We start from the raw sequence: 16,492 nt of genomic DNA, 5'->3' as shown, positions 1-16,492 counted from the left end.
GACTTACGAATGATTAGATTAACATAGTGGTTCTCAATTCCAGTCCTCCCCTCCCTGCACATTTTCTGTCTAGGTTACTAAACACACCTGATTCAGATCATCAGCTCGTTAACTGATCCTTGTGTGTCAAATAAAAGAGACATACAATATGAACAGGGCAAGGTGGCCTAAGGATTGAGGTAAAGGTTGTTTAACATTCACACATTCAGACTTTCTCCTTAATAATATAATTTTAGAGAAGTATTCTTTGGAACTTCTAAAAAGTCAAATCACATTAGCAGCCAATGACTACCAAAGTGTAACATTGTTCACAGTCAACTAAATAGTGCTAACATAGTTTTGAAGTCATATTTACATGCAATTTCGTACCGAATATTTAAAGTACAATAATGGCGTCATGTCATAAGCTTAATGTCATAAGCTAATCTAAAAACAACTTTACCTCAATGGCCTGTGGAATTAACAGGATAGTTCACTAAAAATTTAAATTTACTCACTATTTTAACCCTCAAGTTGTTCCAAGCCTGTGTGTTTCTTAATTATGTTGAACAAAAAAGGGAGATATTTTGAAAAAAGCTGAAAAACTGTAACCACCCAGTAAGCACTCATCATAAGAAGATAACATTAGGTTAGATTTATGTCACGAGATGACCAAAATTCAATGTCTAGCCAGCATCTAAGGATGTTTTTATGTCAATAAATTACGTCAAATTATGCCAATATTTTTGGTTGATTTTAGGTTGTGTTGGAAAGTGACCAAAATCCAACGTCTGATAGATGTCAAAGTGGTAAAGACCACACAGCATTAAGGTGTAACATGATTAGATGTTGATATTTGTTTGATTTTAGATTGGATTTTTCTTCACTCCCATCAGGTGAAGTTTTTTTTTCCCTCTCCGCTGTCGCCACTGCCTCGCATGGTTCGGGATTGGTAGAGCTACGCATCGATGAATTGGCTCTTCAGTGTTTGAACTCTCAGTAATGATTAAATCACACTGAACTGAGCTAAACTGAACTGAACTGAACTGAACTTAAACACTAAAACCTGAACCACACTGTTCCAGTTACTATGACCATTTATGTGAAGCTGCTTTGACACAATCTACATTGTAAAAGCGCTATACAAATAAAGCTGAATTGAATTGAATTGAATTAAACATTTGACATTGGTGTCAGCCTGGTGTTGGGGTCAGACGCCGACCAGATTTTCACTTCCAAACAAAACCCAATGTCCCCATGATCTTGGGGTACAACATCATGTTGATGTCCTGTGCCTGCAGGGCACTGACTAACATAGTTGGAAAAACAAATACTTTATAAGTCAGTTGTGTTCAACAGAAGCCCAATGTAGGATGACAAGGTTTGGAACAACAGGTAAAGGGTGAGTAAATCAAGTTCAGTTTTGGTTGAAATATCCCTTTAAATCACAAGATTGGGTTATGTCTCAAATAAAATTAAGTAGGCCTAACTTGTTTTCAAATGAGGCCTATTAATCATCACAAAATATCTTAACACAAAATTTGCTTAATTGCTGTTTTAAACAGGATGAAGTTATTCAGCTCACCTGCAGCTGCTGTTTAAAGAGCATTTGTCATCTTTATATCCCGTCGTGTCCCCTTGAGAAATTGACTTGAATCAAAGACAAACTTTTAAGCAGCAGCAGTACTCAAGGTAATTGTGCCATCTTTCTCAGCAGCTCGTGCAACATGGCAGAAATGACACATGAACAATTGCTGCTGTCTTCAGATCAGTCGAGGCCCTCGAGGTGAAGCCTTACCTTCTTACACTACACAGCTCTTCAGAATTACTGAGCTGTAGTAGATTTATGAGGACTGTTGTTTTCAGGCAATACAAAATATTTAGGAGTAACGTACCTGGGTGCATTTGACCTTTAAAAGTGCTGGAATTCATGTGTTCCTGTGGTTTCTGTAAGTAGGAGCTCGGGGACTGTAAATGTTTCTCATTTATTGCTGCTCTGTGGGCATTATAGGACATTTTTTTATGTTACATTAGATGTGCCCACAAACTGACAATACGGCCAGCAAACAGGACGGGGTGCAGTTTCTTATAAACATGCATTGAAGGTTGTTAAAATTAAAGAAACCACTTCATACAAAAGCTTTTGTCCTTTACTCACCCCAGTAAGTTACTATACTGTATGTTGTTCCGTCTTCTGAACAAAATAAGTAATAATTGATCATAATTAATAATAAGTTTCTTTTAATCAAATATTTGCTTGTTTTATTTTCTTACAGCAAACGTCATTGCAGCCCAATGTTGTATGTAATGCTTTATATATATATATATCAAATAAATACAAAATGTATTTAAATTTATTTACAGTAAAAATTAATAAATGAATACAATATTGAGTAAAATTAATATTTTTATTGAGTAATAATAAAAAGAATAAAATAAGTTCAATAAAACGTTTTTATTTTTTTTTAATAAATAAATTGAATTTCTAAACGAGTAATATGGATTCATTTTACATATTAAGATGGGGTCCAGTGTCAACTTTTTCAGTAGTAGTTTGGTAATACTTGCTTCAGTAAGTCAAATGTATAAATCTATTTAAATTACATCTCATTTATTAATAGAATGTACAAGTTTTCAGTGTTTTGAGAGATATTTAGTGACTATTTAAGAGGTTACTGTTAGTCAAACTATACAAATTATGTTTTTTTTCTCTTTTTTTTAGGCTACAGGCAGATATATACACCCACAAGAAACGTTTTTTGTTAATACTTAAGATGTCTGTCTGTGCTCAAGAACTGCCAGTTTTAGACTGCTGAATATTTCTCCCTGCATTGATTAACGCAATTGATTGATGGTATGAACTGTTATGGGAAGTCAAATGCATATTTATATTATGCAATTTTATTATTAATACTAAGAGATCAGAGAAAGCTATTCTTACTATTAAAGGGCCGACTCCCCATACATCTTGTTTTGATGTCCTTCAGGGGATTAAGTGTTAATTAGGGAGGTCAATCCCCCCAACCCCCCTGTAGCTTGCACTCTGATGGGGTCCCTTGAATTAATATATTTGGTCTTATATATTATAACAGATTCTAACCCTTATTCTAGGGCAGGGGTGCCAAACCTTTTCTTATGATGGGTCAAAAACCAAACTTGATTGAGGCTAGTGGACCAGAGGTAAATATATTTGCAATGAGTAATTTCCTAATTTATTTACGACTATTTAAAAATTATTTAAAAATTGCTTTATATTAACTAATGCAGTATTTATTACATTTTATAATGAACCCATTACAGTAAAAACAAAACATTGTAATTTATAACAAAATGACACTATTTTTTGCCTTGACTTGCTCACCGATGTCTTTTGCATAGTCCTCTATCCGTTGAGTGGCCGTATTTAAATTTTATAAAATCAGATTCATTTACATTTCATTTCAGTTTCCTTTTTTGTAGCTCAGCAACAAAACAAAAAAGGTTACGTCAAATTAGAAATTACAATCTCTGTTAAAGGCATTCCCCAACCCTCTCTATCATACTCTCCTGTCAGATGGGACGGTGGGCCATATCAAAGGTTACAATGGGTCAGATTTGGCCTTTAGGCCCTACTTTGGACATCTCTGTTCTAGGGTATCTCTTAATATTACATAAAAGGCATTTAGCATGTTGAGTGAATAATCTGAAGAAAAATCAGAACATGACAAATTCTGAGGTGGGATCTTTTGGCACTATAGACCTTTTTCATGGCTGCTGCATGGAGGGCGCCATAGCGACCAGCGTCTTCCGGTAGAATGCTAAAAACTTTCGTTTACAGTGTGTACAACTGATAATTTGCGCTCCGAAAATGGGTTTCAATAACGTTTTTAATGGATAACAGAGTATTTTTGTGACACAACTTAGAAATGTGTCTGTTAAAGCCGTTATAATCTGTCACATGTGGTTCAAACACGTCAGTTCACGTATCTGCCGTCAGAAATACAGTGCGTGTGTGCGTTCCTGGCCTGTCAGCTGGTAGCTCAGCGGCTTTTTAACACACACACACACACACACACACACACACACACACAGAGCAAACCAGAGTACTGGCATGAAACTTAACAGGTATGAAAGTCGTGCAATTTACAAAAATGATCAATAAAAGTCTGTTACTGATCCTCTGCTGGCTGATTTGCTGTTCATTCTGTTCATTCGCGAGCCGTTTGTGTTTTATTTAGTGTGTTGTTTTTACCACGGTTTGTGTTTTTCTGTCATTTTGAAATGACACTAGCCTATATTTTCACTTTGTCAAAGTTATTAAATCAGTGTGTCAGTGGCACAGTACAGGCTACGTGTGTGTGTCAAACATTTTGGTGAATTACATTTGTTTGGGCTGGTTATATATTTTAAATAAAGAGAAAATGTTGACTTTAGCGATAAGGCTTCATTTAAACTGCAAAAGATGCCGTCTGACAACGAGGGAAAAATGCCTCACAGCAGCTGTTTTCCATCCTATTACATCGCATTTCTTTAAATGATCAGTCCAGGAGATAGTGCTGATGGACAACAGTATTAGTTCAAAGAGGATAAAAGCAGGTTAAATAGATTAAAACTATCGTTTCAAAGCTGTCCAAATGTGACTGTTTACATGCATCAGCTGCCGACCGGAAGTTCTTCGCATTCTCCTTGCGCATACACGCAAAGCATAATGGGTAATTTTGCGTTCCAAGAAAAAGGTCTAGAACAGCACTTTCCAACCAGGCCTTGAATTAGGTCTAGCTTGCTTATTTTGACTATCCCAAATACAGTGTGAGACCCATAAAAGCATATACACCAACATTTTCCGAAGACTACTCACCTTTAAACTCCCGCCGATTTGTTTGGATGAAGCCAAGATTTGATTAGACAAATCTCACGACTTCATCTTTGATGAGGTACCAAGATAACAAACAAGATACACCAGAAAAACTCAAACAAACTCAAGCCACATTAGCAGATGCATCATTTTAATGACTGCGAACAAGGTCTGAACACCTCAGTACAATGGCATCAGTGTGTTAGAGGAAAAACATGCTCTAGAAAACATATTGGATGTGATTAACAGCACATGCTGCTGACAAAATGCGAGTCATGAGGGGGGGGGAAGGGGGCATATTAAAATTCACACTCACAAACCATTCAACGAGGGTCTGTGATTAATCGCTACGATACACAGGAACATTTATGGAAACGAGAGCACAGATGTTCATTGAAGAGAGTCAGTTACAGGTCAGCGCTGCAGTGACTACAGGCCTGCATGCAGATCACAATAATAGGCCTGAAGTCTTTTTCCGAAGAGTATCTTGTAAAAATAGCGCAGGTTTGTGACATATAACAACAGTCTGAGATGTGATTAGTTGTGTTGCTTTTGGACTGGAGTGTATGTCACGGAGGGGGTCCCAGAGAGGACACCGATGAAAATTTGAAGACCGAGGGGAGTTTGAACACTGGCGTTTCCCATGGCGACTCACTGCGGTAGGGCACATTTTGGGATTGACTGATCCTGGGCTCCCGTAGACCACTGGAGAATTCCCTACTGCAAGAGATACTTCTCCAGTTACTCTGGCTGTCCATACTAAGGCAGAAGAGTTTTCCAAGATACAAGACAGTGGAGTCATTCTTTTAGTGGAAGAAATACCTGACAGTGGCACTGAATGGCGCTGAATGGTTACCCAGAGTGCTCTGACTTGATGCTCTGTGAGGAACTGAACCTAAATGGAAGAGACCATTCATTGCAGAACAAAGTATACAGCCAGATTGTATCAATGGATTGGTGATATCATTGTGAAAAGAGTGCAGTTTTGGAGATGTCAGAAGTGCTATAAACCCTTTTGAAAGGATTTGAAAAAAAAAGGACACTGATATATTTGACAAAAGCTTCTACTCAAACTGCCAAAATGTAGCTAGTACTATCAAAATCAAAAGAGTGCATTAGGGCACTCCGCTTTTTTTGGCAGGGCTGGTTTAGGAAGTATTTTTTAATTCATTTTCTCCATAAGGATTTTTACAAAAATGAGATAAACCAAACCAACCAGCTATGAGTAGGGCCAGACGGAATCCATGGACGTTTTTTGCTATTTCTGCTGAGAATTTTGGTAAAAATCTGCGGATTTATGCAGAATTTTTTTGGAATTAGAAAGTATCATAACTAAAACCTTAATATGTGAAATAAAACATATCTTTTTAACTTTTATTTAATGCAAATCCAATTAGATTCACTTTATTTGGTAAACAAAGCAAGTTTCTCCTAAAATATATCTACTAAAAGACAGAAAATTTTACTGTACAAACTGCATCGTACATAAATCAACTGAAAATTTTTACATTAGTCAATAATATTACTGTAATTAATTTATAAACTGAATAAATATAGATTTACACACAATTTACTCAAGTAAATAAACAGAATTAATGACGGGCTAAAAATCTGCAGAATTCTGCGCGTGCAGATTCTGTGTGGGCCTAGCTATGAGGTTAATCACAACACTGAGTTTTGATTTGAACCAAAGTACATGAAAATTGAACGTGAGCTTGATTAATCAAAATTCATCCATGCAAGTTTGGCCACTTTTGCATTTGGAGTGGCGGTCCTTCTGAACGGATGTCAGTTTGGTGGCTTCAGCCACAATACTCTTAAGCACACCCCTACTCAATATTCAGAAGAAAGTACATCAACACACTGAAATAAAATTCTCAATAACCTCTGGTTCACTTTGGTTTGAAAAAAACAAACATCGAGAAAAAACTACATTCACATGAAGCACTGTGAATGGCACAATCAAATTAAATATGGAGAAATATAAAATATTATATTGGTTAGTAGGGGCGTCACGGTGGTGCAGTGGGTAGCACAATCGCCTCACAGCAAGAAGGTCACTGGTTTGAGCCCCGACTTGGTCAGTTGGCATTTCTGTGTGGAGTTCTCTCCATGTTGGCGTGGGTTTTCTTCGGTTGCTCTGGATTCCCCCAGAGTTCAATGCAGAATAAGTCAATTGGGTAAGCTAAATTGGCTGTAGTGTATGTGTGTAAATGCTTGAGTGGGTTTTTCCAATATTGGGTTGCGGCTGGAAGGGCATTCGCTGCGTAAAACATATGCTGGATAAGTTGGCGGTTCATTCTGCTATGGCGACCCCTGATTAATAAAGGGACTAAGCCGATAAGAAACTGAATGAACAAATTAATTTTTGTTATATAAAAACATTGTTGGCTCTATCTGTAGAAACAATATATTTCAGGTTTATTGCAAAATACTATAGGCAGACCTATATCAGTTATGTCATTTGTGGTGCTTCACAGAAGTGGGCAGAGCTAAAGATCTTTGCTCATTCATAGCTGACTGGTGGAATTTAATGCATTATGAATAATGTCGTTTTTGTTTTGAAGTTGTACTTGAATTCTTGTTTCAATTCAAGTTGTATTTAATACTTGCATAGAGCTTTTCACAATAATTATACATTTCAAAAAGGTCCACATTACATTAGTCAAAATCAGAAAATTTGTGTAAAACAAACTCTGATTTTAAGCATATATTTAATTAATGCAAACAGAAGGGTTCAGAAAAAGCATATACAATTGATTTACAATGCATGTCTATGTGTAATTGTTAAACAGAAATTTGCTATAATTTGAGCAAAAAATAAATAAACAAATAAATGGAAATCTTATTAATTTAAATAATCCAAGTACTGATCTGCCTTTTTCAAAGACAACAAAATGTTTGGAAAAAATAAAACTGTTAATAAAAGTAAGTACATGACAGCTTTCACACAAGATAAATTGTGTAAATAAATTCTAAAATTCTATGAGTCAAATTCATTCATTTATTTTCTTTTCAGCTTAATCCCTTTATTAATCAGGCATCACCACCGCGGAATGAACTGCTAACTTATCCAGCATATGTTTTAGGCAGCGGATGCCCTTCCAGCCGCAGCCCAATACAGGGAAACACCCATAAACTCTCACACTCACACACATACAGTACACCACGGCCAATTAAGTGTATTCAATTCACCTGTACCACATGTCTTCGGACTGTGGGGAAAACTGGAGCACCAGGAAGAAACCCATGCGAAGACAGGGAGAACATGCACACTCCACACAGATATGCCAACTGACCCAGCTGGGGCTCGAACCACCAACCTTCTTGCTGTGAGGCAATCATGCTACCTACTGTGCCACTGTGACGCCAAGTCAAATTCATGTAATATAAAAGTATTCAACTAAATATTTTGAATTATTTTGAAAACAATTACATAAAATAATAATAATAATAATTCCTTACATTTATATAGCGATTTTCTAGACACTCTAGACAAAAGGGGGAATCAGAAACTGAAATTAGAACCTGTTTATCATAAAATATTCTTAGCACAGTATCATTATTGCATTTTTTTTTTTAGAGAGTTTTGTTAACAATAGTGGTACAATAATACTGTTAAACATTGTAAATATGCACTGTAAAGGAAAGCTAATTTAATTAATTAAATAAACTATATGTTCATAATTTCTTATTTAAAGGATTTAAATGTAAATAAGAAAAAACACTGGTTATTTTATTGGTCAATATGTTGATTGTTGTTGTTGATCAGGATAACGATTATAGACCAAATTATCTCTATTAGTGCATTTATAACAAACCCAGTTCAACATATCCAACATGCATATATTTTATCATATACAAACCAAAAATATCAAGAGCAGAGAATATGAAAACAGCATAACATTTCTGACAAACCTATGCGGCAGTTTTGCGGTGAGCTTCTGAGACAAATTCTGCTCAAAGCATCTGTCTAGATGGAGAAACAGAAGTATAGGATTGCAAGGTGACAACAGAGAAGTGTGTACTCTATTACAAATCACACAAGAATTATATATGGAAAATAGAGGACGTTTACTTTGTGAGAGCGTCCCCTGCTGTCCATTTCTGTACTCTCAGCTCTGAAAACAAAAATATTACAATCACAAGCACGACCATCCTTGTTTAAAGCACTGGCTATTTCATAGAATTTTGAAACTTTAATGAAACAATGATATAAAAAACAGCATTTAACAGATAGCTGAAATGAATATGAAATTAGATATAACCTTTTACGGTTTCGTTATTATTCTTTACAATTGATTATCAAATGTTTTAGAGTTTCTAATTATAGATACAATTACATACCTATATGAAATAAGAACACGTTTTTAAAATTTGAATGGTTATTTGAACCTTCTATAGAGATTAAAGCTGATCAGAATGTATACTTACAGGCTAGCATTGGATAAGGATCGGGACAGTGAGAGTGGAGAACAAAAGGGGATTTTTGTCACTGATGAAGCTGAAATAAAAGTAAAGCAGGTCTTATAAATAGTATTATACATCACAAAAACAAAAGTTTATCACAGTTACCAAGACTAAAATATTTGAAACTGCTGTAACAGTGTGGACAGCCTGATCATAATGGAAGCTTGTTTCCGCAGCCAAGTGGAATATTAAAGAATATTAAAAAAGGAAATTGCACTTTTCTTACTCGCAATTGTAAATTTCCCTCTCTTAGAAAAAGCTCAAATTGCAAAATATAAAGTCATAACGGTGGGGGGGTGGGGGTTGAAGTCAAAATTGTGATAATCTAGCTTGAAATTATGAATGGAAAAGTTTGAGTCTTTTGTATCTCAACCCTGAGTTTATATTCTGCTATGACTTTTCTTGTAATTTCTACTTTGTAATTCGGAATTCTGACCTATGATCTCACAATTCTGGGAAAAATGTAGAATTACAAACTATAAAGTCCAAATTAGTTGTGAAAAAAATAACAACTTTAGAATTCCCTGATAATAACTAAGAATTGTAAGAAAATACATTGGATTTGCAAAATATAAACTCAGAACTGTAAGGGAAAGAGTCTGAATTGTGAAATACTATAAACTAAAAATGATGTGAAAAGGCCAGGATGGGTCTTATATATTAATTCGGAGTTTATATCTTGACTAACAGTATGGACTCACAGCTCTGACTGTATGTATTACTGTACTGTATGAACTTACAAATCTGAGAAAAAGCAGCAAGAACTGCAAGCAATAAATTCATAACTATGAGTAAAAATGTTCTGAGAAATAGTTAGATTTGAAAAAATAAAAACTGCGAGAAACTTTAGAATTCAAGTGACCTATTTGAGAATAAGCTTATAAGAGAGAAAAAAAGCTGAATTTTGAGATAAACTGTAACAATTATCTTTTTTTCGGTCACACTTTACTGTAAGGTTCTATAAGTTAATGGTACTTAATGTATTTGTTAACATGAACTAATAATAATAAAAATCTACATACAGCATACAGTAGGTCAACGTTTACTAATGCCTTATTAATAAAGTTGTGCTTGTTAACATTAATTACTGCACTGTAAGTTAATAATAGCGAACAATGACTATTTTCATTGACAAAAGATAATCAAATACTGTAATAAATGTGATGTTCATTGTTTGAAAATACATGAACTAAAATTAACCAATCAACTATTTTCTGTAAAATGTTAAAATACCATAAACAATAAATTCAGTGGCAACATAATTTATTCAGTGGCAAAAAAGGACTTCAATACAGTATGTAATTGTGCAAATCTATTAGGATCTAAAAATGAGCTAAACTCACCTGGTAAACTTGCTGAAGGTAAATCTCGGTTTGACTGTAATGCCAGTCTTGAACTATAGAGATGTAGAGACAAGTGTTGCATTAAAAAAAATAATAATAATAATTAAAATAAATACTGTACATTATCATGTGTTGTATTTTCTTATGTCACGTATGTATACACTGTAAAATTGCTGAATTCAACTTGTTGTCCAAACAAAAATCGATTTAGTTAACTAAACAAATTTAAGTTGATTAAACAAAAAACAATTAAGTTGTAGTAAAAAATCTCAAGAATTGTTGTTTCAGCTCATTTTACACAAGTAGTTTAAACAAGCAGCAAAAAAAAATTGAGTGTATGCCACATTTACAGTAAATATGAAAAGTATGTTTTGCTTGACTTGGCTAATGTTTCTTTATTTTTTGTATCTAATGTATTTTCTGTAGTCATTATTCCAGTCTTTAGTGTCATGTGACACTTCAGATATGATTCTATGATGATCATGTAGTGCTCAAATACATTTATTTTGTATTATTATCAGTTAAAAAAAAATAAAAACGTTTTTTTCCAAAAACTGCCCAGGCCCTGAAAAGATAGTAACATATGTCAAAATAAAAACCTGACATAGTTTTCAAGACACCTGCGGTTTTGGGGTGAACGTTTGTTTTCCAGTAAAAAATGATCCTAGAGCTACAGAGGAATGGCCGAATGCCAAATGCAGATCTCAGGCCAACTGAGAATTCACTGGTTGACTTGACATTGACATCTCCATGCTAACTGACTAAGATTGAGCAGTTCTGCCAAGAAGAACAGAGAAGACTGAACTGGACAGATGTGCAGAGCGGGATCCACACACTATCCACTTAAGACTGAATCTGCAGCCAAAGCTGCATCTTCTTAATGTTGATTTTTTTTTAATATAAAAGAAAATGTACTGGTATGCGGCATGGTGGCTCAGTGGTTAGCACTGTCACCTCACAGCAAGAAAGTTGCTGGTTCAAGTCCCGGACCAGTTAGCATTTCTATGTGGAGTTTGCATGTTCTTGCCCTATTTGCATGGGTTTTCTCCGGGTGCTCCGGTTACCTCCACAGTCCAAAGACATATGGTATAGGTGAATTGGGTTAGCTAAATTGTCCGTAGTGTATGAGTGTGTGTGAATCAGTGTGTATGGGTGCTTCCCAATACTGGGTTGCGGCTGGAAAAGCGTCCGCTGCTTAAAACATGCTGAAATAGTTGTCGTTCATTCCGCTGTGGCAACCTTTGAAATAGAGACTAAGCTAAATAAAAATGAATAAAAATGAATGAATGAAATTTTGATATTTATATGAATGTAAAAAAATATGATATGAAAATATTAATTTTTTTATACGAAAGTTTTCTTGACCAATAATGCCACAAATCCTAAACATAAATAAAGGTATTTCTTCTGGGGTTCAATGTTACCGAAATCTTTTTTCAGAGTGTTTGAATGCTGGTTGCAAGCCCTGTACACTGAAAAAAAAAATTACTTGGTTTGGTAAAATCTAAGAAATTTCCTGTCATAATTTTTCTACTATTAAATGTAATATTACATGTCACGCTGAACTATAACTAGTAAAATATTAATTATAACTTAGTAAAATATTAAATATTTACAGATTTACTTCATGTAATAGTTGAACTGGATAGAAAAGATTGAATATTAGTATTCATTTACTTGTATTGTTTAAATGTTTTCTATTCACTGCAAATAAATCAAGTACATTTTAATAGAAAAGTATTGACTTGTTGGGATAGCCAGGAATGCTGACTAAAACGTGACATGCATTTATTACAAATATATAAAACAATTGAAGTGTAAGTATCACGGAAATCTAAAATAACATTTAACTAATAATATTGACATAATTTGATAAAAGCAATGTTCCTTTTGCTAAAAAAAAACAAAAACAAAAAAAAATCGAAATAAATATTAAAAGATAATTAATTACATTTTACTTAATTTATTTAGGTGTTAGGTTAAACCTTAAGTCAATGTTAAATGATATTGACAAGCTCACTGTACTTGATATAAGATTTAAGATATAAGATAAAATTTACTTGAAATATACTTGTGCAACTTATTACAAGGATTATATCAAATAAATCTAAAAGGTGATTTTCTTATATTCAATCTATTCAGAAATGCATATTGAAATACCTTTGATTTTGAACAGTTGTCTCCAGCTTTGATATGTAGGCATTCTGTTCCGCTATTTTCCTGTAAAAAAAATACATAAATAAAACAACAACAAATAAGACAAACAAAATGAGTGGCTGTATTACTGAAATACTTATACTTACTTAGACATCATCTGCATCTCTTGTTGCATTTTCAGTCCTTCTTCCTTCATTCTCTCAATCTGTGCTCAGGAGTGTTGTAGGACATTAATTTGACTTGGTAAACAAGAATCTTACCTTGTGCACGTTATTAAAAAAATAATCGATCTTTGCATCCACTTGTCTCCACATTGCATTCACATATGAAAATATGAATAATGCTATCCTAGGGCTGGGCGATTTTGCCTAAAATCTAAATCTTGATTAATTGAACATTTTACCTTGATTACAGTTGATGAATGATTATTTTATGTGTTCACTGATAAGTTTTGTACAAAAAATATGCACACATGTAATGTATTTACAAAAGTATGCATTTACATGAAGACTGTGTTGGATACCCGAGGGGTCATGTGACTCCACTCGCGGTAGGGTAAGTAATTGAAAAAAATGACCTGGAAAAATTAGACCAATTATAGGTTCTAAATGTTGATTTTAATTAATCGCCTAGCCCTTTGTTATCCAATAAGGTCTCTAAACGCAAATCAATGCATTTAAGAGATAGTTCACCCAAAACTGAAAATACTGTCATCATTTACTCACCCTTGTTCCAATTTGTTTTGTTCGTTTGTTCTGTGTAACACAAAATAAGTGTTTTGAGGAATCTTGGAACCATTAACATGATTGACATGGCTGGAAGGAAAAACAAATGCTATGGAAGTCAATTCTTCAAAATATTTTCTTTTATGTTTAACAGGGAAAGCAAATCTCAAACTGGTTTAAAACAAGTAAAGGGTGAGTAAATGATGACAGAATTTTCAGTTTTGGGTAAACTATCTCTTTAATTACAAGTATCTACAGTTACAGTTTTAGTAATCCTTTTAATATAAAAAAAAATCTATTGTTAGTTTATGTTAGCTCAAATAAAAAAACATGAAATAAAATTTTAAATCCAGATCCTAGATTCGAGTAGGTTTAAAATTATAAACCTAAAAAGAAAAATTCCACACTCAGTAGAAAAAAAAACTTTAAAAGACGTTTCTGGAATTTTGTTTTAGAAATATTTTTGACTGAAAATCATGTTAAAATAAGCAAAGATAACGTTTAAAAAAATCTATAATATGAAATTTCCAAATCTGTGCAGTTACGAGTCATTCTAATCGTCACATCAATTTATAATCACCTTCAAAATGCTTCTAACAAGTTTACACTACTCTAAACAAATAAAAAACTAAAATATATTTCTTTTTTCATAACTAATGTAGCGTGTCACCAAACCATCAGTAATGTTCACATTAAGGTCAGATGATCTCACCGTCTGCTGATAGTAGGCCAGCAATCTTTTCTGGTGTTTGCCCTGGAATTGTAAGACCTGAAAAGCATAAATAACAGAAATGTTTATGTCATGAGTGCATGCCTGATTAACATAGCTGAGCTCTATTCAACTAAGCACAGGATTACCTTGCTTATCTCTGAGAAGTACTTTACAGCAACTGAACTGATATCTGAGAAAACGTCTGAGCAGCTCTGTAAGAGCAATAACCAGATTAGTGCATAGTTTGTTAATAGTAATCTCCATGACAAAAAGTTTGGTGTCTTACTTTATCAGAAAGGGGAGAGATCTGACATTTTGCTTTGCAAATGAGACACAAATTTTGCTTTCCTGATGTGGGAAACAAAGACAGAATTTCCCCTGTAAAACTGCAGAATCTCCAGCAGAGGTCAATATATCCACATATTTACTTTCTTTGAGCCACACTATAGTAAAATACTTGGTAATTCTAGAGTTGCAGTGGTAATACAACCATAGCAAAATAATACCAAATGACTCAATATACTGTTTCTAAAACTACAGTGTATATTGTACTACAATACATCACAGTTTACTGCAGTAGTATAAAGGTATGCTAAAATATAGTATTTATTATTTAATCAGTTAATCCCATGTTGAGTGGTTCGTTAAGAAAAAGTAACTATTATACAGTATGCTATACTTTACTATAGTATGGTTCAAAAACACTATGTGTTTACTATACATTACTATAGTAAGTTATATTTCTTATGTGGGATATCGTCAATGAAAATAGGTTACGTTAGTCAATTAGACAAAGCATTAACGTTAAACACCTAACGTTATTTGTAAAAACACTATGTCCTCTGAATAAAACAACCTGAACGCTTTTGTGTTGAGGGTGTTTTACCTCTTTGAAAGCACACATTGCAGATGATGTGGCCGCAGCTCGTGACCGCCATCTGACGCTCAGGGCCGGATGATGTGAAACACGCGTTACAGCAGATCCAGTGAGACATTATTAATTCTGTGCGAGTAAAATAACTTGTTTGCTAAAACTTCCATAAGTGAGTTAACTGCCTTCGTCATTTCATGTAACAGCCAATAACAAGCCATACATAAAATCTGTTGCTCCTCCAATTAACTTATATCTAACGTTAACAGTTAGGTTCCTAACTTCTGAGCTAACGTTAACTATACAAATAATCTTTTACTTTAAATTTTACTCTAAGGTGTGTACAAACGTTGTCGTGGTCACTAAGTTACATACCTGTATCCTCTTTTATTGATGTCTTAACTGATATCAGTAGTGTACGAACTAAACTGTAGGCTTGCTAGGTATAGCAAAAATAGCTAACAAAATAGCAGATTTTGGAACGGTAACGTCATCGTGGTAAAATCGCGCTAACTTACGACAGTCAGCGACCGTTTCCGCCTACACACTAAGGCTCTTGAACTTAATACATATTATTAACTTTACTACAGTTTTTTGTTAATACGTTTTAGATTTTTTTCTGATGGTGGTAGCACTTTTACTATAGCAGTGACGTTGTAATTAACCCTTTTAGGGTGTGGGTCAAATTACATAGAATTCAATATAAACCACATTTGATTATGAGAATACAACTAAATAAGTCAGATATGAAAAGTAAACATTTGGCATGGATAACGTTAGTTTAATTATAGATAATTCTCACACATTCTTAAAATTACTACTAAAATATTTAATTAAAGTATTAATTATAATATAACAAGAATATCAATAAAATGTTTTTTAATTATTTAAAAAAGATATTTTAAAACGTATTTAACAAATAAATGCAATTAAAAAAAAACATTTTATTTTAACAATTTATAATTTTAAAGTGAAGTGATGTTCAGTTCAAATGAATAAAACAGTACTAGCAACATTAAAATTAATTATTTCCAGTAAAATTAACAAACAACTAGATATATGTCACTGACACATGCAATTGTTTAGGATAAAAGTATCTGTCAAAGGCCTACATGTAATTAAGACATGAGCTTGTGTCATAACGAAATGCATATATTTTTTATGTTTTGTAGTACCTAAACAAAGGGCTGGGCCGATAAATGATATTATATTGAATCGTGATGAAGTTTATTTAAATAACAATGATAAGCTCTGGACCTTTTTTACTCAATATTAATCTAAGAGCCAATCACACAGCAGAAATTTGCAACAATGAGAATCTAAAAGTGTGTTTATATTATAGATGTAGCCTAACGAATTTTCGGCAACCGAAAATTTATCGGCCGAAAATGTTATGCCATT

At 33.7% G+C, this 16,492-nt stretch overlaps 1 protein-coding gene across 2 annotated transcripts; it reads right to left on the bottom strand.

Annotated features, from left to right (window-relative positions):
- Nucleotides 1-4,942: 4,942 nt before the first annotated feature.
- On the bottom strand, nucleotides 4,943-15,725 carry rnf212 (ring finger protein 212). 2 transcript variants are annotated; one of them, NM_001423279.2, is made up of 13 exons: nucleotides 15,467-15,725; nucleotides 15,107-15,223; nucleotides 14,507-14,568; nucleotides 14,367-14,432; nucleotides 14,221-14,277; nucleotides 12,930-12,988; nucleotides 12,787-12,846; nucleotides 10,627-10,679; nucleotides 9,248-9,317; nucleotides 8,892-8,934; nucleotides 8,732-8,786; nucleotides 5,636-5,708; nucleotides 4,943-5,533 (listed from the first exon to the last, which is right to left on the bottom strand). In NM_001423279.2, exons 2-13 carry the CDS (start codon nucleotides 15,213-15,215, stop codon nucleotides 5,383-5,385), a joined length of 858 nt encoding a protein of 285 aa, NP_001410208.2. In that variant the 5' UTR covers nucleotides 15,216-15,223; nucleotides 15,467-15,725; the 3' UTR covers nucleotides 4,943-5,382. The 2 variants fall into 2 exon arrangements, with proteins under 2 accessions (NP_001410208.2, XP_087136144.1); XM_087280018.1 differs by lacking the exon at nucleotides 14,507-14,568 and having other exon boundaries at nucleotides 4,948-5,533; nucleotides 15,467-15,580.
- Between the last annotated feature and the right edge of the window lie 767 nt (nucleotides 15,726-16,492).

This window comes from Danio rerio, chromosome 14, assembly GCF_052040795.2.
Source record: "Danio rerio strain M-AB ecotype USA chromosome 14, GRCz13ab, whole genome shotgun sequence".
Taxonomy (NCBI): domain Eukaryota; kingdom Metazoa; phylum Chordata; class Actinopteri; order Cypriniformes; family Danionidae; genus Danio; species Danio rerio.
Note: the sequence above shows the minus strand (reverse complement) of the source record. Positions and strands in the feature narration are given on the sequence as shown.